Genomic DNA, 23,402 nt, shown 5'->3' with positions numbered 1-23,402 from the left:
ATTTTTACCATGTGGCTGTACTTGTCTATAAGATAGCTAGAGCACTTTCTGGAAGATATCCAGACTTTTCCTATGCATTCAGATTTTTCACACACATTAATCAGCCCATAGAGTAAGAATCTTCTTTACCTGCCTCTGGTATTTATACCAGTGCCTGCTTACTCCCTCAGTGTGTCCTGGTTGGAATGAAATTCAGCACAGATGCTGCCTCTCTGTGCTCTACTACTCTATTCCATTCCTTCTCACAAGAAAGGAGGTATTTCTTCAGAACTTACATGGATCAATATGCTTTCTTTAATTGAGAAAAGGCTTTTTGGGAAATAGTGGTATTTGAACAAAAGGGAGAACAGTTTCTGAATTTTTTTTTTTTTAAGGAAACTTCAAATGCAGTGGAACAGGAACTGCGCAGAGAAGTTGAAGATCTGAAGCTTCGTCTGCAAATGGCTGCTGACCATTACAAGGAAAAATTCAAAGAATGTCAAAAACTTCAAAAACAAGTAAACAAGTTTACAGAACAGGCAGTAAGTAGAACAAGAGAAATTGCACTTGCTTTTTTGGTAACATTTGAGCAACAATTTCCTTCTGCAAAAACGAATCCTTTTAAAAGGGGTTTAAATATGTGGTAAACAGTGGCTCTTTAATTTAGCATATTCTTCCATAAACCTAAATTACTTTTATGATTCTTGTTAGATAGTTGTCAAAACCAAGCATAGAATTTATAGTAGCTGGTGTGTGAAGAAACCTAATAAGAGTTTGGATGAACCTATAAGCAGTACATTGTTCAGGGAAGAATTTTGAAATCGAAGCATAATTACTACCTCTCTCCAGTACCACCACAAAAAACCAACAAAAATCCCCAAACCCAAAAGTGAGGGAAACAGAGAACTTGAAGGAGGATTTAAAAGTGAAGTGGGATGAAAGTTTCCACAACATTGTTGTATTCCATATGTATTTTGTATTCTTATCATTCTTCTAAGATTTGTTTCATAAATAAATGAGCCTTTTGCAATGACGATGTGAGTCTTAGGCCACCTTAGTAACTGAATTTGTCAGCCAATTTCAGACTGATTCGAGAGCACATATCTTCAGTTGGAGAGGAGCTCAAGGGAAAAGGCCTGTGAGCAATGGCAAGATGTACAAATGTGAATTCTTAAGAATACCAGACTTAAGTATTTCTCTTATCCACAGAAAAAATGGCTAAGTTTTGATCCACAGATTGTTTAAAAAAGTCATCTTCTCATCCAGAAGGTCAATGGTGAATGAGGACATCTGTGGCTTTACCTTAAAAATTTTCCACATCTTTGGCAATGTTGTATTTCTTGTAGCAAACACCAGATTTCACTGCTTTCACACCAGAAGTCCAGCACTCACTCCTAATACAGACTCCATTTTTCTAATGGAATATTAGATATAAGTCGATGGATTTAAGTGTAACTGATTCTCTAGAAAATGAGATTTTTCTGGTAATTTGCTTAGAAATTACTGTTTCTAGGGAAAGAGAACTTTATCAAGTAAGATGATAAAAACCATAGTCTGAGGCAATTTCAGTGTTAGTAGAATTAAATGTTTTTGCATTTTTATTATTACCTCTTGTTTTAATGAGCAGTTCCATTTAGTCCAATTTTGGAGCAAATGGTACTACAAGATATAACATCACTTTATGCATGGGCTTTCATTTAATTAAATACCAAACCAAAATTTCTTTTCACAAAGAAAATTGCAGGGCATCAACAGAAATCGACAGATGCATCTAACATTGAGACAGTGACTGCCGTCGTTACAAACAAAAAATTGTCTGCATCTCCAGGTATCAACAGTTTAAATTTTGTCTGTTTTTATCAGCCTGAAAGTGTTGTCTATGTGAAGTAATCACTGATAGTATTTATAGTATAAAGTAGATACACTTTTTCTGTTTCAGTTAAAGCGATAATTAGAAATGTGAAGATTGATCTAAAAATCTTGTCTTTTATCAACTGGTAATGTTCATAAATAAGTTCATGTATCTTTTAAAAACAGGTCAGTTCTCTTTATTAATCTCGGTAGGACTGAACTCTTGCATTTCTGCTCAATAGTTAACACAGATGGTTTTGCCAAGCTAATAATTAATTAAAAAAAAATCCAAGGTTTCAGTTTGTGTACAATAGCACAGTAATCTTGCAGTCATGTTATCATGACTATCCACTGTAGCATTCTACTGTAAAATCTAATCCAATTGAAAGTTCTGATTATGTGATGGCAAGCTCAAGTCTACCACCTGTTTTCATGTTTTATAGGCAGTAATGGTTTATTAGAAAATGTTTAAGTTTATAATTTTTATGAACTATTAAGTTATTACAAAAATAATCTTCTAAAACTTAGACATGTAATAGGTTAAAGCTAAAGAAGAAATCCTTCACTATGAGAGTGGTGAGGCATTGGAACAGGCTTCCCACTGGAATTGTGGATGCCCCATCTCTGGGGTGTTAAAGGCCAGGTTGGATGGGGTTCTGGGCAACCTGGTCTAGTGGAAGATATTCCTGCCCACAGCAGGGGGTGGTTGGAAGTAGATGATCTTTAAGGTCCTTTCCAACCGAAACCGTTCAATGCTTTAATTATTCAGTTTGAATTGATAAATGCTAGTAAATGCTGAATATTTTTTTTCATTACTTTATAATTCATAGATTCTTGCTGTTTGTAGAGGCTATAGGTTGTAATTTCTGTAATTGCCTGCTGTCTAAAGTAAATACAGTAAAAGTGTTTCTTTAAACATACAATCCCAGCAAGCTCAGTTATAATATGGGACGAAGTGGTTTACTGAGGCAGTTCATATTTTTATATAAGAATAAAATACTAAGAATGATATCATAACATATTCTGCTGTTTATTATCTTTTTTTGGAAAGTAGATGTATGTGTGTATTTCTGTTCATCTCCAGTGCGTAGAACTGAACACAGACATGCCAGTAGGATTGCTGATCTTATGTAGCACTGGCCACATTATATGGATTGTCTCTGGTTAACCATTTGCTTGGATAACATGGGGCACTGTCAAATTTGGTCTGTCATCTCTCTTATACAAACTTTATTTATGGAACAAAAAAAATCGGTATCCCTGTTTTTTCTTCAATGTTCGCAGTTAGCCCCATTTCATCCGACATAGTTTCGGAATTCGCGGTAAAGGAACAAGTACGTGAAATGAATAAAGAAATTGCTGAGAGAACAGAGAAGTATAAGAAATGCAAGCAGATGTTGGCAGTAAGTAAACGGCTTCTTCAGAAAGCTGAACAAAATGTAGCTATAGGTGCTAAGTCTTAAAATCACAAAGCCTACCCAGCTGAGTTGCCTTCCTTGTTTGTGTGATACACTGTGATTGTGGTAAAAATCTTAACATTAGAAAACACATTTTTATTAAGTCAGCTCTTGACTACCTGTGGTGTTAGAGAGTCGAGACAAGGATCCCTCAGGAAAACCCAGGTGCAGTAAAACAAATGAGCAAAACAAGTATGCTTAAAGTTGTGAATGGTTTATATTCTTACGTAAAGTGTAATAAATAAACCAAATACAGCACGTTGTTGAAAGCCAACTGATGTTTGGAATAAGTATAGCAGGGTTGATCTGATACGCTGTCCTAGTGTAGTAACTTCTCCATCCGTATCTGTCATGGCTTTTACAGTGATTTGACATCTGAGTGGGCTCAGTCATACCTAAAGGGGTTTATGTAGCAGACCAAAGTTGGCAATGGTAGTGCTTTAGCCACAATAGTAATACTCTTGAAAAGAATAATACTCTTCAAATATCAGTACCTGTCAGTCTTAACTTGATTTTCATTTAAGCAGTTTGGGTGTGTGTATGACGGAGTATTGTATCAGTGATGCTGGTGAAAAGTTGACAACAGTTTAAGAAATGCTTTCTGGGTTTTGTCTTGTCTCTTTTCATAGTTTCTTTTATTTATCACAATGATACGATTCTATTGTAATAAGTTCTCCAGGAGGTAATAACTGTCCTGTAATTCTGCTCATAACCCTGTCCATGGAGAGCCTGCATTGGCTTCTGCTGGCTATTTCTTCCATATTGATGTTTGAGGAAAGCTTTGCCTTTGACCTTCTGGATGAAAGATATTTAGGTTGTAAAAGTTGCTTGGGGAAAGGTTTTGTATTGAAGTGAGATACTTGAAAGAGTAATCATGAGTATTAGGGTTCAGAGAAACTTGAAACCATGAAGCTAAAGAGGAATATCAACTTGTTGAAAAGTCAAGAAAAAAAAAGCATATATACAATATTCAGTGGTCTTGACCCCTTCAAAGTCTGGAGTCAGGCTTGATTTCTTGGAGAAGCCATTTTTAAATGGTCTCGTTCTAAAAGCATAGTTAACATGGTGACCTTGTTGGGGGCGGGAGGGGAAATCTTTTAAAATTATAAATATTTAATGCCGTGGTATAAACTACTTTAGGAAGAGAAGATGAAATGCAGTGTTTATGCTGATGAACTGGCTAAACTGGAGCTGAAGTGGAAAGAACAAGTGAAAATCAATGAGGGTATAAAATTGCAGCTAGCAGCAATGGAGGATCAGTATAAAGTAAGTTACATATTTTGTTTATGACAATGAATGGTTACCTATTCTTAACATGGTTGCTTATTTCTGATAGTTCAAGTAATGAAGAATTTTAATGAAGAAAGCACACTAATTGTATTTTTGCTGTTAATAGAAACTCTGGTTTGCACTTATTGAAGCAACAGAGTCTTGTAATGCTTTTTTAAAAGAGAGATCTGCTAAGTATACTCCCAGATGGCTATCAGTCTTTTAATACTGTCGGTTTAGACAAACCCCTAAATGACTTTAATCTTGTATTAAGGGAAAAAAGGGCAAGAGAGTTCTATTTTTGTGCTGCTTACTGTAATACTAACAGGAATATTGATTGGTGTGTTTGTCTGAAATCTTCATATTGCATGTAGCACTGCCAGGGTAATAATGTCTAATGCATTTTTTATGAATTAACTAGAGACAGAAGATGAATGATACATTGTTTTTAAAATCATCATGTGATTATTTAATTTGGAGGATCTCAGCTATAGTCTTGGTAGAGTGAGGTAACACATTCACCAGGAAGTCAAGCATAATGGGCAGCTTTAGCTTACAAGAGGCCTTAATCTTTGAGGTTACCTGATAGTAATGCTTATGTTGAATTAGGTTTCTTTTTAGGTCAGTAGGGACGAGATAAGAGCAACAAATGTCTGTAAGACCAGCTTTTATGCTCGTTCTCAGCATAATGGTGATAGTGCTGTTGACAGGATAGTTGCACATTTTGCCCATTGTGATGAGCAATGAACTGAACTGGGACTGCATTGGTTCTACTACGAACGCTTTTTTGTTAGAAATTACAGCACTTCCTGTTCATAAAATGCTGAATTACTCTACAGTTTGTTTAAGCACTTTGTAGGCCATCTTTTTCTGACACCGAAGTTCTAATTTCAATTTTATAAAATGCACAATTCTTTCCAACTTATTTTCTTTTTACTAATTAGCGATGATCAGTTGTAATGCATAATTCAATGTGAAATAAGTTTAACTTCTCAACAGCAGGCATAATAAATAATTAGTTCCAGAATTCAAAACGTTTTGACTGCAATTAAAAACTTGTTATCATTCAGGGGAGCGCAGGTGGTGGAGTAAAAGTGAGTTTTTCTTCCCCAGTCAGAAGATTTTGCTCCCTTGACCTGAGCTAGGAGAGGGAATTTCGGAATTAAAAAAAAATTGATATGTAATTATGCCAAGCATTGTGCACAGATGTTAGAAAAACGAGGTAGAGGCAGTCTCCAAAGTAACTAGAATACAAATAAACCAGCCTTTTGTAGAGAAAAATTATTTAAATCATCATTTTGAAGCAAGGAAGAATTATGTAATGTGTCAGTTTTACCTCCTCCCAGAGCACCCAAGAGAGACACAAGGTAGATGTTTGTCAAAGAAATTTCATTTCTTTGAGGTAGGAGGAGGTTTTGGTTCTCTCAGTTCTGTGGTGAGACGTAAGAGCTGGAGAGATGTGAATGAAATAAATCACTGAAATGCCAACAGATTTCTTCAGAAATAATGAGATGAGGCTTGCAAACCTTCAGCTGCTTCTGGGCAGTGATGTCCCTCCTGCCATTAGTGTCACTGATACTGATCCTCATTTTTAACATAGAATTTTATCATTCCACAACTGTTTTCTGAAATTGGCAAGAAAAGGCTGCTAATGTGCAGCTGTTATCCAGCAGATAAACTTTGTGAGAATTGTTGGGTTTGATTTGCAGTAGTGCTGGATGTTGCATATAACTGTAGTAGACGAAACTATTTCCATCTAAAGATGGAACTTTGTTTTCACATTTCACATGGATTTACTAATAGTGAAAGAGTTTCTATCCACTAATACAGGAATTTTAAACTTCTTTTAATGTAGATTCAACTGGCAGAAAAAGAGAGACGAATAAAGGAACTGGCATCACAGTTGGAACTCTTTACCAGTGAGAAGGTATTGTCAGACATTCTGAAATATTAACACTAATGTTGAAGTACCTCTAGGGTATTATGTGGCAATTAATGAAAGCTAGGTTTTACTGAAAAGTGAAATAAGAAAATGTCTTTATTACATTCAGATAGTATTGCGTGATACTGTGCAAAAATTAGGATTGTTCCTTAAAACTTTATTTTTATATGACTACTTTAAAATTCCAGTATGAACAGGTACTTAGGAAAACCAGGGATTTTCATACCGATAAACTGAAACTAAACTAATCTTTCAGATTAAGCTAGTTAAGTGGTTTTTTTAAAATTCTAGATTGTCAAGTAGTTGGTATTTACTTTATTTTTTTTTAACCAAGGATGTAATTTTTAATAGATCTCTCATATTTTTCCAGTTCAGAAGAAAGCAAATTAAAATTTGAGTTTTGATGAATCTAGTTTAGCTGGAGGGATTGATTTTAAACACCACACATAAGAACAACAATGGTAATAATAATAATGTACGGAGCTTATAAAAGCTTGGAATTTTGTTTACCAAATTTATAGATATTTACATTACAAAGAAGAATCAAAGTGCCTTGCTAGGCTGGAACCATGATTTAAAAGGTTAAGCACGTGATAGTAAGCAGCTTTTCAATTTATGCTCCATTATCAGTGTTTGTTTATAAATGTCACCAAACATAGCTCAATCAAAATGTTCATTTGCTGTCTCCTCAAACCTATAAAATTACTTTGTTTCTATTTTATTTACATACTTTGATATGAACAAAATTACTGGAAATCATATCTCCCTTAACAGTCCCAAATTTTTAATTATTATTTCCATATTTAGATCTCGGAATTTTTTGCTCATTCTGAATTTCAATGGCATATTCCTTTTGATGTTCTTGGCATACTGCTCTCTATCTCTTAACCCATTTTGATGAATGGAAGGATGAGAAAGACTTTTGGATAAATTACAGCTGATGCACTGACCACACTTAAGTCACTTTAATTAGTGTCTTTTAACATATATGTTGGCTTGGAGTTTTAACGGTTTATGAGTTATAAAATCCCTTTTATAGTTTGTAGTCATTATCATATTTATGGTTTATATGCAAGAGTCTAGAATTTTAAGTGTATTAAGTTTTTGAAGAGTTCTGTTTGAGCATTTCTGAAAGAATATTGTCTTTCTGATACCATTGGTGTTGAATATCAGAAGGGATCCAGTGCAATGTACTTAGTAGTTCTATAAATGGAATTATGTTAAGTATGTACATATATGTGCTCCACATAGTAAAATGCTGCATTCTTGAGTGGTATGGTATGATATGAAGAAAAAGAATTATTTTATTTATAATTGTAACTTTTAAAAACCTTTTCCACTGCACATTATCTCTAGTTGTTATTTTTAATCTACCCATTGTTTACTGATTTAGCTAAAATTTCTTCATTGTTAAAAGAATGCAGATACTTCTTGAAACTTGTGGCAGTTCTGTTTATGTAATTTGAATTAACTGATGACAAACTAAGAAAAAATAATATTTCTTCTAAAATATCTTCTTTGTATTTTCTTCATTGACTATTTTTGGTATGTATGGTATACTTGGCATTAGATCAAGATGAAAAGACAATAGGGAGGCTAGATTTTTTTTTTTTAAAAAACATATTTCATAACCATTTCAAATTTTGCTAGTACTCCATAGGTTAATTACGTTTTAAACTTTGCATTATTTAGGAACTTGGCAGGACACCAGGAGAACAAGGTGGAAGGATGATGGAAGGACAGATTTCACAGCAGGCGTTACATTTTCGCAACCCGTATTCAGAGGAAAGTGGACCAGTTCCTGCAGTGCCAAGTCGACTACCAGTACTGCAGTATGGAAACCCTTATGCAATTCAGGAAAGAAGAGGTAAGTAAATTTCACACACCTCACCCCCAGTATAATTTCTCCCTCACTGTTTCTAAAGCAATGCCTCATTTAATGCAGGTTTAAGTACCAACAGTCTTTAGACTGTTTTGCAGAGCCTTTAAGTGCCTTTATTTTACTGCTTAGAATCAATAAGTTACAGTTTTAAACACCTTTGGAAAAAGGTGATTTCTCTCCTATTGTTTTATATTACCTAAATAAAAAATGTGTTTAACCCTTTTTAAAGGTAAGGTTGAACAAAGATGCCCTAATTAATTTTTCTTCAGATGGAGCAGATGGTGCTTTTAATCCTGATGAGATCCAAAGACCACCTGTTAGAACTGCCTTTTGGGAGCTAGAAGATGATGTAGTGTGTAGCCAGCCTTCACGAAATCTCAGTCGGCCTGATGGTTTAGAAGATCCTGAGGACAGCAATGCAAGTTACCTTTTTTATTATTTTTTTTTCCTTGAGAAGTTTACTAATGAGTTGTCAAGAGTTTCACATAGGTTTTCAGTATCTGATAAGCCTGATTTACTATTATGTAAATCCAGAACTGATTTTTCTTTTCCATGAAAAATATTTTAGGTGAATTTTGCTTGCTTTGAAGGAGAAAACTCTGCACATCTATTTATCATATTTATCATACTTGTTCCCCTAATCTCTTGAGTTACTGACAGCTTGTTTTGTTATTAGGACAGTAGCTTCTTAATCTTTTTAAGTACTGAAGTGAAAAAATACAAGTAATCTCAACTCGTGATTTTTGTCGTGTGTGGTAGAATGAGAGCTCAAAACATAGCCATGTCTTACTCATTTTATAATATGAATGTAGGAACTAAATTGTTACAAAACAAATAAAAATGTAAAGGATTCAGATGCCAGTATTTTCAGTTAAATGCTGAATGTAAATTGGTATCCGGTTAGATACTATATTCTAATGTATTAATCTTTTGTTTTCTGCAAATCTGCATTTATTAATTTCCATTTTGAATGCTTTTTGCTGTTGGACATGTATTTGGAAGAGCTAATTGACTCTTATCTAAAGCTGATTAAACTGAAAGTGATACATTTTCACTGATTTTTTTTTTTTTTAAGGCTTTGTATGTTTTAAGTGGAAACTGGTTAGCTTTCTTTTTAGTACAGTTAACTGCTATATATATTCTGGTATAAAGAATTGGCTTCTGTAATGAACTGGACTGTATGTCTTCATTTGAACAGAACAGACCTATTACTCTTTCTTATTCCAAGTACTCTTGCATCTTCAAAAATATTAAACAAGAAATACTTTTCTGCAAAGTATTGTGCTCTTTGCAAGTACAGTGGTATCATGACCTGTTTCTCATTTAGTCTAGTTTGCCACATTTAATTGCTATTAACCTTTGCAGAAACCGATCAGTGTTCAGACAGGCATGATTTTAGCCCTGGTGCTCAGCACCTATAATGGAGAAAAATGTATTTCTCCTTCCTACCTTTTGCTCCCAATGTCCATTACTGTGAATAATTAGAGAAACTGTCAGAACTTTTGCAGCCTGTTCAAGATCTAGAATGTGAGCTTAATGCTGTTCCCCACCTTCACCTCACATTTCGCATATTTAATCTGATCATTCTTGACGCAGCTATTACATCTGACAAGCTCTTCTCTTCTTTAGTCATCTGCTGCAGTTTAATTAGCAGGGTGTTCTCTCTGATCTATGTGCTTTGCCCTCTTGCAAACCCAAGAGAAACAGTGCTAGAGTCTTGTGCTCATTTGCAGACACATCTTGGATTTTTGTAATGAGGTGGAATATAACAGGCTTAAATAAAGTTCAGCTTGAGAAAAGGTACCTTTAAATCAAATAATTTGTGTCTTTTTTACTTGCAATTGAGAATCAGTTGCTTTCTCCTTACCCAGATAGACTGTATATGTAGTGTACAAATTTACCTGGAAATGAGAAGCTGCAGGAATCTTTCTAGGAAGACTTAGTAATATGCCAAAGATAAAACAGTTCTAAGGCAGGAGGTAAAGAAATAACCACGGGAAACTTCCACATATATAAGCAATTCATTATAAAGAAGAGTCTGTCATTTGTGCAGAAGAAACAGCAAATATAAAATAATAAATATGAAGGGGTTGTAATTTCTTGGAGTGTTTTTTAAAATAAACTATTAAAGATGTAGTTCTCTGCATTTTTCAACCAGCAGGATATAGAGCCTTTTGCTGGAGGAGGATTCCTTCCCATAAGAAAAGGACTAGTAGGCTTGCTGCTTTGTTTAAAATACCACCATTGTATGGACTTCTGCCATCCTGGTCTCCACATTCCTATTACTATGTGTAATATTAGTTTAAGAAATTAGGGGTGTCATAGTTACTTCCACCACTTCATGGCTGTTTTGGTAGTGATTTACCTGTGATAATGAACATGTCTACTTTATTTATCTAAGATGACAGATCTTTTGAACCATGAAGAGGTGGAAGTGACTACAATGCCCTTAATTTCATAAACTAATATAAGACAAGATGTGCAAATGCATCAGAATTTTTGTGCTGTTGTGTTCCAATTTTGTTTCTCCCAAAACTTTGTTCCTTAGGAATGGGCACTTCCATGTATTTGGTTGACATAAAAAAACATCAGTTCTGTATGACTTGAAGACGTTCCGGAATCTGCATAGCTTTGGGTTTTGGAACTCCTAGGCCAATTAAAGTGTGATTTCTGAGAGGGACAAGCTGGTCTGTGTTAATCGTGCCAGATGAGCACGCGCACAGCGGTGATTTTGTGTGGAATGGCCGACTTGCCGCACGTTCCTGCCGCATCTACTCGACACTAACTTTCCATTTGCTCATGCTCCCGTAATTGACCAAAATGTAATCATTTGGAGCAAAGAATTTCTAGCAGTACGGGAGAGATCCATAAACAAAACACACGCACACGCACACACATATATATATATTTAATACTGAAGTGTGATTTCTAGAAATGTAGTTCTGATTACACTTGGCAGCAAGCCCAGAATAACTATCTTGAGACTATTAAACAATGTTGTTAGTCGCAGTGAATTTGTGGGGGATGGAGAGTGTAACCCCTGGCAACTGAGAACCAGGTCAGGATATTTTTTGAGATGACTCCAAAATGACCTTTCTTCTAGCAAAAAAACCCACTATGCATTATTAGCAATTGGCTGACAGGGTCAGATCAGGAGGGACATAAAAGGAGCAGTTGGTATCCAGGTACCTCTTGGGAGACCAGGCTTCTTGCAGAGAGGTCACGGGCCCCAAAGGAGTGAATTTGATTTTATTCCCACAGCAGAGCTCAATCCCAGAAAGAAAATGTTTGTGCTCTTCTTCCCAGTGTACCTGCACTACATGTCAGTGATGTGTCTGTTCATTTGTTGTTTAAAGCCTAGGATGGGCATCACATCTTTACTGCTGCTTGTTAAAATGATCTGTAGAACTTGGGGATGGGGATTGTTCAAGTCTGTGGTTTTGAACTGTGTCACACAAATTTTTAATGTCTGTTTGGCAATCCTGAAACTGCTTACCATAGTAATTACGAAAGCAGTGCTTGAGACAAAATTGGTTGGTTTCGGTAAAACTGGGTGAGTTGCACATATTTCTGACAGCTAATATCTGGCTTTCCCTTCTTCCTCTTTTAATGGCAAACCCCCTCTTTTTTTACCATGCTTTAGTGTGTAATACCGTATTTATCTATATGATTCATTTAATCAGTGGAACTCACTGTGGCAGTTTTTTAAAGAGTCAGAGGTACAGTCCAGTGATAATATTGAAGTCGTGATGTTAAAGGCATCCTTTACAATTCATTAACCTAATTATCCAGACTTCTGAGTTCAGAAGGCCTGGCACTTATTATGCTACATAACCACAGTTCCAGCCTGCAGATATGTGGTATCAGTTGCTTTTCCAGAGGAGCTGAGGCGACATATCAACTGTGTTATATCACTGCAGGGCACTGTAGACGTTTCGGACTAAGAACGTGCAGCCATATCCCTGGTCATCAGTCTGGACTGCAAGAAAGATGGCCCTGGGTCTACACGAAGGGCAGATTGAACTGTTTCTTTCTCAAAATCTGTAGTATCGGCCTCCATCCATGTAACTTGGATGACTGAACCACGGGGTCTCAACAGTAAGCTGATGCCTGTGCTTAAAATACAGCATAGGCAAAGCCATTGAGGCCTGGTATCCCAGCAATTGTTGTCAAACTCCCGTAAAGCAGCTTCAACTAACCTTCTTATTTTGGCTTTTGAGGGTTCAGGGGATGATGGTTTGTTTTACCAGGGTAAACACAGTGGCCGGTGTTTAAGCGTCAGGTTGAAAAGCATATGTGACATCATTTATAAGAATATATTTATAAGAATAAAGAATGGGTGGTTGGTTATCCTAGCTGGAGAAACTGGGCACTAAGTGACTGTGAACCAAGATGAGTAGGATCTGCCCTCCCTTTATATAGTTCTCCCTTTTACACGGAACACTTGAGAGTTTTGTCCATCTGAAATGACAGAAATAGACAGCTCTTGGAGTCCAATACAATGGGACCTTCTCTGTGTTTTCCAGAGGTTCCAATTTACCCTAGGGCAGTGTATGAAGTTTTTTAGTTCTTGGTGACTGTATACTGTTTACTGTTACTTGTAATTAGAATAGCTTGGAAGTACTTTCAAGACTAAGATAAAGTTCTCATTGTTCCTGTTTGACCATTCCTTGGTTACACAGTAATCTCTGTAACATGCACTGTGAGGTCAGCTAAATACAGAGACATTTGCATTCTTCTGGTTTGGGTTAGGCATCACAGAAGGTTAAGAACTGATCTTTACAACTTGGACAAGAGAAAAAGTACACTGTAGAGACAGACTTTCCATATCTTAACAGAGTAATATCAGTACATACATAGTATTGTCATTCTTACACGGTGCCCAGGTCAGAAGCTGCTTTATAAGAAACACACAGTATGATTTTTACAGTTAATTGAAGTGGGTCATGAGAAAGCTGTAGCCCTAGGATATTCCAAACTTAAATGTTACTTTGACATGCGCTTGCCTTTTGTTGAAGCAGGTGCCTGCAGGGCAGCTGTGTAGGAGAGTGCAGGTGTGCTTGTGCAGAGGAAAGCATCGTACTCTTTTTCAAATCAGTTTCTCACAATGGAACAAGGAGTAATGTTATATTTGTATGTGGTAGGGTATCACACTTGCCAGAAGCTGAAAGAAATGACAAAAGATGTAAACAATTTTATCTTGGCAAATGACTAGCAGTAAGGAAAATGTCTTTAAAAAAAAGGGGGGGGGAGTGTTCGTACTGGACAAGTAATTAGATTAACTGATGTTAATTTGGCCAGTGTTTGTAGTGGAACTGTGTTTTTGATGGAAGATGCACATTAATTTTCTTAGTTAACTTGTGGTTTGCTTCAGTCTCGTATTCAGCAAATTTGTCACGTTTTTGTCACTATGTAAGCTGTAGCAAATTGTGGCACAACAGTACTTTAAATAGTTTTTCTTCTTTAATAGATCCACCTGTCCATCCTATCTCTTTCATGACAAAAGGAACAATCAATATTTTAAAACTCATATGCCCTTTTCACTGCAGGTGCAAAGCAAGCAAGTTAGACTGTCTGTTGCTAGCAACTGTCAGAGCAGGCCCCACTGCCTGCTTAATGGAAATGTTAAATGGTTGAAACTAAACAGGTGTTGTCAGGAGAAGAAAATTATTGAGGGAATTTTCCCATACTGCCCTGTTTACATTAACTCTTCATAAGGACAAAGTACTAGCCTAAAAATGAAATATGTTTGCATATCCATACTGGTTATCTGTATAAAACATACAGCACGTGTGCTGTTACATGTGGTCCTTTGCACATCCATTTTTGTAGATCAGCTAAATAATTACTAACTCTTGCATTTAAGGTGTCTTCGAGATGAAAAAGAAAATTATCTGGGATTTGGAGTTCCAAAAATCTTGGTCGAATGTACCTGTATTTCCACCTTGAAATGAGTTGGTTTTGTGCTGCATTATCTAATTGCAGAATAGAGCCAAGATGCACAAAAGTAAAATTTGTGCTGCAAAGATTACAAAGCGAGGGTAAATTTCATCTGTGTTTTTGCTTGATAACAAAAATGCACATGGAGGAGGGGAAAAAAAAAAAGCTGGTTGTAGGGGTTGTTCTTTAAAATACTTTTCTTTTTTTCAATAGGATGATGACAACACTGTACCTTCTGCTCCTGATCCTCCAAGTCTTCTCTTGCGTGAGCGTGGCACAGGTTTCTGCTTTGATTCCAGGTAGATGTTATCTTTTATTGGTCTTTAAGGGCATGGAGAGGTTTCTACAGAACTGGATTTTTTTTTTTTTTTTTACTCAAGGGTAGGGGGTGGAGGTGAAAAATTACCAAGCGTTTTCAATGAATGTTTGGTTTACAATTAACTGGCAGAGAATATGCTGTGAGACTGGGCAGGCTGTTTGTGCTATACATTACTTTGATGGAATTTGGACAATTTTTTCAGTAAATGAATGAGTAACTTTTGTTTTTTCTCCTCTCTTGCCAACCTAATTGTGAACCTAAGTTTAGAGCTTTTATAAAGTGTTATGTTTGCTAAGAGCAAGCATTTATGAGAGAGAGAGTGGCTTCCCATGAAACTGTTTGGCCATTAAGGCACTCAATAGATTTGTATTCAGTGGTAGCTGGAATTATGTCAAAATTATGTTGCTTTTAAAATGCCAGGTTATTTTGGAATTCCTGTGTAAACCCACTCTTAACTGTATTGAGTGCTTTCAGCAAAAACATTTAAATTAACTGTTTGATACTTAGATACAAAGTTCGCTCAAATTTAAGTTGGTAGTAAAGCTCTTAATGTCCGTGGCAGCAGGATCCTAATTTTAGTTTTCAAAACCAGGTTAAATAACAGTTTCCTTTTTTCTTTTTTCTTTCTCTCCACCTCCTCCTGAAGTTTTGATGTGCACAAGAAATGCCCTCTCTGTGATGTGATGTTTCCACCGAACTACGATCAGAGCAAGTTTGAGGAGCACGTTGAGAGCCACTGGAAGGTGTGCCCCATGTGCAGTGAGCAGTTCCCGCCCGACTATGACCAGCAAGGGTTTGAGAGGCACGTTCAGACACACTTTGATCAGAACGTATTAAATTTTGATTAAATACTTTGTTTTGCAGTGTAGCTTAAAAACCCACCACTTCTGAGTAGTCCACCTATGGAACAAAACCAGTGCAGCTTTCTGTAACAGTGCAAACTTCTGATTAAAAGCTCATGTTCTCTAATGGGAGTGGCAAGTCGTGGCTGTAAGCTGCTATAGGGTTATCTTCTCTCTCTGCCTAACATTGTACTAAAGAAACCCACAAACCTCCACCTTATTGTGTATGTAGCTATTTCTTCCCCTACTTAGTGGAATTTCTAAGGACACAGGAATGACTTAGCCTCAGAAAAAATGAGACCAGCTTCATGGTGCTCTTCAGCTACATTTAAAAAAGGTCACCAAAACACCTGTGGTTTCTCTTAACCTTGATAACTGAGGTACCATTAAAAATGTAATAAACAGGTGTTTCTCCTAGCAAATCCATGTAGTTTTTCTGAGTAACACTTAAATTGGAAAGTTACATTACTTACCCTATGAAAATAGAGTTTTCTAGTACACTTCCGAGATCTAGATGCATGTACTGTGAGATTCCAGGCTTGCAACAAAAGGAATGGCAAATACTTCAGTTTTACATATAGAATGTTTGCCTTAAGGGATAACACTAAATGAGGTATGTTATATTTTAAGGCAGTGTTTTTGAGTTGAATGAAACTGCTGTGCTTAAATGCCTAAAAGTAATTGTTTAAAAAAATAATTGCCATTATGTTTCATTCAGTAGACAATATTGTTCTGTTTTCACAACAGTGAATTGTGTTCCTTTTGGCTTAAGGCTTTTAAAAACCTTCTGTGTTTTAACTTTATGTATTTCTTTCCAATAAGGAAAAACATGTGTGTATATCTAAACATTTTATATTTACTTTAACTGTATTAAGTAAATTTACTTTCCACTTGTTGTACAGTAGTCTTGTTACATTAAAAGCAGAATTATTCATGGAGTCAGTGGTCCTTTTTTTTCTGCTGCTCATTTTGAAATAAATCAGAGTGTAAACTTTACATAGAGTAAATGGTGATTCAGCTTGTTATGCTCCTCACATCTATTTATGTTCTTTTTTTTTTGAGAGGGAGACTCAGGGATTAAGGCTCAGAGTAGCTTCTGTTTTCTGCAGTTCCCTCATGAACATGTGTAATATCCTGTTCTATGTAGGGGTTTTTAAAAACTGCATGACATGGCAGCAGCTACTCATCAGTGCTCGTGTGCCATTTGCAGTCTAAAGATTTTTGTAACTCTGAACTTCATGTTGATGATGGCCCAGGGTAAAGCAAGGAAGTACCGAAAAAGAGCATTTTGTCATTTTTTTTCTTACTGTAACTCAACAGCACATGAAAACAGTTAGAACAAGCTCTAAGAGTTTGATGATACCTAAGTAAAATAAACAAATAAAAGACTATACACAGCCCAAGAACTTAACTCTTTAGGATAGGAATGAGGAACGAACAGTCTTCTTAGGTCAGAGGCAGTTTATTTTAAATGTGATTTGATTTACATTTATAAGCAGCTTTCCTGACAGGAATTCTTTAAGTTGCCTTCAGTTCTAAAACAAACCTCTGTCACTTTCAAACTTAAAGTACTTTGTCCCCAACAAAACATATGAAAATATAATTTAAAGCACACTTTTCACAGACACAGTACAATACATTCACTATACACAGTATAACAAAATAGTCCCATCTTTACCTGTTTAATAATACTGTCACAATGAATAGGTAAATAGAAACTGGAATTTAATTTTTATAGTTGAAAGGAATTTACATGCAACAATGACGTTTTACAACTGTTTAGCTGTTGAACGAACTCGCCCAGCCTGTAGTTCTTGCACTAGGAGCAGAGCCAAAACATATTTGTTGGCCAGATCTGTTGCCAAAGCTGCAGAAGGTGGGAAGTGGCCTCATGGGGCCTTGTGTGTACTAGTAACTCTCATGTCTGGATCATCCTTTAAAACCAGCTGACAGCACTGCTGTCACAGTCACCTCTCTGAGAGCTGAGAGTGATGTTTCACTTCACTTGGGCTGTTCTAAACGCTTATTCATTAGGGTGATTCCTAAGTGTTTTAATGAGACTTTTACTCTGCTGGAGAATAGGTAATTGTCATCCTTACAAAGTTTTCCTTTAAAGCTCTGGAAAAAAAAAAATAGAGAAAGCTCATTCCTCCTTTATGTGAGCTTTCTTTTGCACTTAAAAGAACAGGAACTAAGCCAAGGCGATGACTGTGTTAACACGGAGAGTTCCTCCCTAACCCTTGCCGGGCAAAGAAGTGGTTCAGGCCAGGGCAGGTGGAAGGTGCCCACCTCTGCTCCTGGCCAGCTGAACTCCAGGAATAGCACTTGTGAGAGAAGAATGCTCAAGGCAGGATGGCAAGCAACAAATGTTCAGGTATGGTCCAGACACGAAGCGCTCTCATGTTGGCTTTTAAGTCAGTCTCTGACCACCTGCTGCAAGAAGCACTTAATCTTCAGTAAGGCTCATATGTCATATTTCAGCAAAATTAATCGTAAAGCTAAACAGACACATCCAAATGGAATGCGGTGACCTACAATGAGAAGCAAAAAATGCACAAAGAAAATCTCAAAAACACAAGACATGTGAGGGAGAGGCATTGGAACTCCCTTAGCACAACTAACGGACCTCCTTAAATCATGCGCAGAATTTTTCATTTTTATTTGCAACCACAGGCACATGCTCGTACAGTAGTTGCAAGAATTGGCAACACATAAAACATTAAATCTGTTGGCAATAGAGAACTACAAAGTGCTTCAAAACTTCATCTGAGATGAAGATAATTGTTTCTCACACACACATAAATTTGCACTTAAGTATTTCCAAGTGTCTTTTTAACAGATAGTTCAGGGGTAAATATTTAGTTGGACTGGGATATTGGTCCTCAAAAGTTTGATGGGCATGAACATAATGTGACGTCTTGTACAGAGGAAAAAAAAATAATTGCTAATGCTAAAGTGATTGTTTACTATTTTGAATGGCAAGGTTTTCAGCATTTCAAGAGGGAGGAAAAAAAAAAGATTTGCAAGATAATATAAAATACAGCAAGCACACCTTTTTATGTATGTTATTTAAGTATGAAAATATTTTTTAGCATATTATGTTAAACATTCTTTCTTATTTATATTTCCATTACCTAAAAGACTTGCTACTCCACTGATAACTCCGTTATGTAAGGCATGTTAACTATAGTTTGACGAGGGTGGTACTGTTTTGGTTTTGCACACACATTGACAGATGCATCGAAAGTCTTCATCACGTTACAATCTTGAAAGGATGTCAGTGCCAAGCTCTCCTCCTCGCACTCCTGTTCAACACGTCAGTACAACTAAATATGCAATGTCCCCCTAGTTCTTTTTTTTTTTGTTTTGTTTTGGAGAAAAATGTTCTGAAGAACCTACAGCTTTTTTAGCACCTTAAAGTAATGAAAATGGGTATGATGATAACATGTGCAAATGTACAAAATCATTAACTCTACAAAGATACATCATTCCAAAATTACAGAAAATTTTAAAGCATGCATTTAATTTTTTAAAGGGTTGCTGAATGCTTCCCCTGAAAAAGGTGGCTGTTCTCAAAATCAGCAACTGCTGGTGAGGATTTCTTGGCACATTTGTGACCAGCATGTTATTGCTGCATCTTCCTGATAATCTCAGCAGACACGGGGGGATGGAAATTGATTGTGTGGTGCCGCAGGCCCTGAGCTGTCTTGTAACTCTTTCCACAGCGACATTTGAATGGTTTGCGTACACGGATTTGCGTCCTGTGGCCGTTCTTGGCGTGGTACTTTATACCATTCACATTCTGTGAGTGAGAAAGTAAAACGTTAGTGGATGAGATCTGACAACGGCTTGGCTTCCAGTTAAAAACCAAAAATGGATCACGGCTCTGGGCAAAAATACAGATTGCTGGAAGCTCCCCCTGGGTGTTACACATGCACTGTTCCCTCAAGGTACCAGGTGGGACAAGGAGAAGGTGTGGTTCTAATGTACAGAATTTACCTACCTGGATTACCCTTAGGTTAGCTCAGTTGGTTAGAGTGTGGTGCTAATAACACCAAGGTTATGGCTTTGATTCTTGTATGGGCTGTTCACTTGAGAATTGGACTTGATGATCATCGTGAGTCCCTTCCAACTCAGAGTATTCTGTGAAATCCTGATTTTTATCTCCCAACGCACAACACTTTCTGAAGAATACCATTTAGTGGGCTCACACATGGATGTTCTTTGCTTCCTGACATCTTTTTCATATAGCATTGACAAATCTTATTCAGAGGTTTGTTTACAAGCAAACAAAGAATTGGCATGAAGACTGAAGTCACACTTCTTCAAAAAGCTGAGGCTCCCCCCATGGTGGGTCTGTTCTATTTTGTGTCATTGTTTCTAGATATGTCTTTAGGCACCAGCAAATTCTGATAGTTTACACATTGCCTCCAAAGAATTAACTGCAGGGAATGCTTAACTCCAAGAGTTACACAGGACACTTAGAAAATAATCCAGAGAAGCCATCTTCAAAATAGCTATTGTTTGGGAATATTCCACAGCTAAAACTAGAGAACTGATCCCCACTTGAGCAAAACACAGCACCACAACATACACCCCATTACACAGGAAAGGGCAGGAAACGAGCCATACTTTTGCCAGATCAACCTAAAACTTTACTAGATATATATCAAAATAATTCCCCTGTGTTCCTTTTCTCATATTTCTGGCAAAAATGGAAGAAGCTATTGTGATCTCAACAGCTGTTGTGATACAGCTTTATATAGTATACTGGAGTCTCCCATCTGCTCCTATACTAAGAGAGCTTGGATTTTTTGATTAAGGAAGGGAAAACTGTCTTTCATTTGAGTTTCTCTGAGGATGAAATCAAAGAAGATACCAAGACAACTTGTGACAAAAAGAGACAACTCCAAGGCTATACTCTGTCCTCGCTGAAGTTTTCAGATACATATCTCATATTTTTTTTTAAAAGTTATTAAAAAGAAAAAGCAAAAATCAGTTAACAGCTGGATATTAATTAATGCACTACATTACATTTTAGGGATTTCTTCTTTGCTGAACTGTTGCCTGATGTTATACACAACAGAAAGTCCCCTTGGCTCTTTAAGCAACAAGTTCAGTTTTACTGATGCACAGCTTACAGTAAGTGGAAACCCCAGCTTGGAACTCACAGAAAAACAGTCTCAAATATCCAAGTTGGAAAAGCGGAATTATGGTGCAAGACTGCAAGCAACTGCTCTGCCCAAAACTTTGTGCTCCTCTCCTCTAAAGCATCCAGGCACTGAATCCTCACTTAAAGTTGCAAATCCAGCCCCTGAATTGTCCTTTACACCCTTAAAACTTCTGAACGACTCCTGCACAGCTGTCTCCTGAGACGTGGGACCTGAGAACCTTCCATCTCCAACACAAACAAGACACAGGAATATGAGCCATCAGTGCAGGTTATGTCTGGGTGCACAGCACTCAGAAGAGGCAGAACACCGTACCACCACAACTGCAAGAGCACATCAAAGCTACACATCAGCCTTGAGAGCAGCAAAATGAATTCTCTGCAAGTAATCTGAGATCCAGAGGCAGATTTCAGATGGTTTTGTACACAGTTGCAACTTCCAGCACCCACTCAGCAACAGGATTATTAGGGTGGAGGAGGGCAAGGAACGTCACTGGCTGACAAGAGGACTCTCAAAAGGCATCTGTCAGCATCTGAGTACCCTTAAGGACCTGCACCTTCAAAAGAGGAAAAAATATGGGGGTGACCTGCTAAACTTCTGCTGCTGCTGTGAAGTTTTAAAAACAAAGCTGTCCTTAAGCCCTTTTACCCTATAATAACGCTATTTTCCTAACAAAAAGCTGTTTGGACTTTTAATTTTTCTGTGATTCTTTTGAGTTAGTATCAATTGCTACAGATGCCATAAATCTGCAATCACAAATATCCTCGCTGTTCCATCCCAATGGTACTCTTCTGATACAGATTTTTTAATGATCCACTCAGCTCCTGTACACCACATGCTTTGATGAAGGGGGAAAAGTACTTTCAGGCAGAAAAATTTAAGGAAATGCTAAACCAGAAACCTATGTGGGATGAATTGGGCCATGGAAGGTTTGATAAACAGTCAACCACGCAGAGCATGAGGAGCTTGTACAACATGAAATTTGACCTGTACTCCTGTCTAAAAGGAAACTGTTGTTAGAGTTACAGTGGACTCTTCAGCACTTTTTCCACTGCTGCAATGTAAACACTTCGTTGTACGTCTGGGCTGAGTTTGTTGAGGTACAGCAAAGCCCACAGCCAAAGTCATACATCACTTTTATTGCTCTGGTTACTCAGGTTGCTCACTATTTACTCTCACAAATGATTGAGGAAGAAGATGGCAGTAGAGAAGGGCAATCTAAAATCTTAAACAGAAGGAAACAATCATTAACCTGGAACAAGATCAGGAGGTGATAGAGAATTTTAGAATGGCACTGCCTGGTTTGCACGAACACAGGGGCTCTTGCTGGGCAGGGCCCCTTGCACAGCAGGACTCACAAAGACGCTGCACTGCAAAGAGCCTGCCACCCTCCTCAAGCAGGAAGAGAGATGGTAAAAGGATGGAGTTTTTTTTGAGATTTCTTGTTTCAGCCTTGGACATTCATATAATGTTTTTGTACTCCTGGCTCTTCCTCTTGAAGTTTTCTTGGTGGGTCCAGTTCCTCTGTTCAACTTGCAAACTCTGGCTTGCTCCTTTCTTTCATGTAAATTCCCTTCCCCCCCCCCTTACTTCAATATTCTCCTTCTCTGCTGAGTCTCACCACTCTTAGATGAGCCTTCCTGTGGATTTTCCCCACCTGACAGGCCTAGGACCCTCATCCCACTACCTCCAGACAGAGAAGCCCAATGCCTTGGCAGTCTTGGAAGGTACCACTTCTCCTCTTGCCCAAGGCCAAAAAGAAGTCATGCACATAAGCTACATTTTGTATGCACAGAAATCTATTATTCTTTTATTACTGTATTTGCACAAATTGAAAAAATTAGGACAAATACTCTAGGGTTTTCTCTATAGTAGTATATATGCATTATTTGTGGGGTTTGTTGTATCTATCTATTCTGTATCAAACTTCATTTGCTCTTCGGATGTTGCCTCAATAAGCTTATCTAAATCATATACACATTTTGAATATCCTTCTCTGAGCTGGAGACCACTCGGGTGGTATTGAATAAAAGGCAAACTAATTGCCACATTCATAAATCCCCATTTTAGTTCCTACAGGTGGTATTTTGCAAAGCACGATAACTACTCAATACCCACACATTTCTGGACAGAGCATCTAAATGTGGATGCAAATTCAAAATCTGGTGAGGGTGAACTCCACAGAAACAAGGATAAAACCTTTGGGTTCCTCCTTCGAATCATGCAAATGGTTTTCTAAAAATCAGATTTCAGGCAGCAAACACAAATCACAGTAAGAAGAAAAAAAATCCATAAACAGAAAACTATAAAATACTTATAATTTCTTCTCTAAGTCATAATTAAAGAAGAAAGCAAACTTCAGAAATTAGTTCAGAGGTTTGTGTTTTAAGCATCTAGAAGTCAGTGTGCTCCAGGTTAATTTAGCTGTTTCTGACTATCCCACGAACAAATTTATGTATCACTAAAAAAAACCCCTGTGCTTTTTGTCTCCCCTCAGAATCTGTGGCTCCTCAAGAAAATCTGTGCCATACTCTATAGAGAACCAATATGTATTATAAGCAAACAATTTTTAAAAGAAAAAATGAAGTTCCTGAAGAAGAACTAAATGTTTGTGACTTTATTTGCACTGCCTATGGGAAAGTGCCAGTAGACAACTGCTGGGCAGGAGGCCAGCAGGGTCTTCTGATACACATCTGGGCTTGTGTATAAACATGTTCTTATTACAGTTTCCATTGTCTGCCCCAGCCCAT

The 23,402-nt window shown here is 37.1% G+C and overlaps 2 protein-coding genes across 7 annotated transcripts in view; one reads left to right on the top strand and one right to left on the bottom strand.

Annotated features, from left to right (window-relative positions):
* TAX1BP1 (Tax1 binding protein 1) overlaps positions 1–16,419 on the top strand; it is a 52,190-nt gene extending 35,771 nt beyond the window's left edge. For 4 of the 6 annotated variants that reach the window (XM_051808270.1, XM_051808274.1, XM_051808271.1 and 1 more), the window contains 9 exons: positions 375–521; positions 1,714–1,807; positions 3,115–3,233; positions 4,428–4,553; positions 6,412–6,483; positions 8,191–8,365; positions 8,650–8,798; positions 14,534–14,619; positions 15,286–16,419. In XM_051808270.1, the coding sequence (XP_051664230.1) occupies positions 375–521; positions 1,714–1,807; positions 3,115–3,233; positions 4,428–4,553; positions 6,412–6,483; positions 8,191–8,365; positions 8,650–8,798; positions 14,534–14,619; positions 15,286–15,487 (1,170 nt within the window). In that variant the 3' untranslated portion in view covers positions 15,488–16,419. The remainder of the gene's footprint in view (positions 1–374; positions 522–1,713; positions 1,808–3,114; positions 3,234–4,427; positions 4,554–6,411; positions 6,484–8,190; positions 8,366–8,649; positions 8,799–14,533; positions 14,620–15,285) is intronic. The other 2 variants (XM_051808272.1, XM_051808273.1) reach the window with 1 other exon arrangement.
* Positions 16,420–16,927: 508 nt separating this feature from the next.
* JAZF1 (JAZF zinc finger 1) overlaps positions 16,928–23,402 on the bottom strand; it is a 191,177-nt gene continuing 184,702 nt past the window's right edge. Inside the window, exon 5 of the mRNA XM_051808361.1 lies at positions 16,928–19,283. Coding sequence (XP_051664321.1) covers positions 19,107–19,283 — 177 coding nt within the window. The 3' untranslated portion in view covers positions 16,928–19,106. The remainder of the gene's footprint in view (positions 19,284–23,402) is intronic.

This window comes from Manacus candei, unplaced genomic scaffold (genome assembly GCF_025592945.1).
Source record: "Manacus candei isolate 608988 ecotype Guabito, Panama unplaced genomic scaffold, ASM2559294v1 h1tg000072l, whole genome shotgun sequence".
In the NCBI taxonomy this organism is placed as follows: Eukaryota; Metazoa; Chordata; class Aves; order Passeriformes; family Pipridae; genus Manacus; species Manacus candei.
The sequence above is the reverse complement of the archived record's forward strand: the minus strand, read 5'-3'. Positions and strand labels throughout refer to the sequence as shown.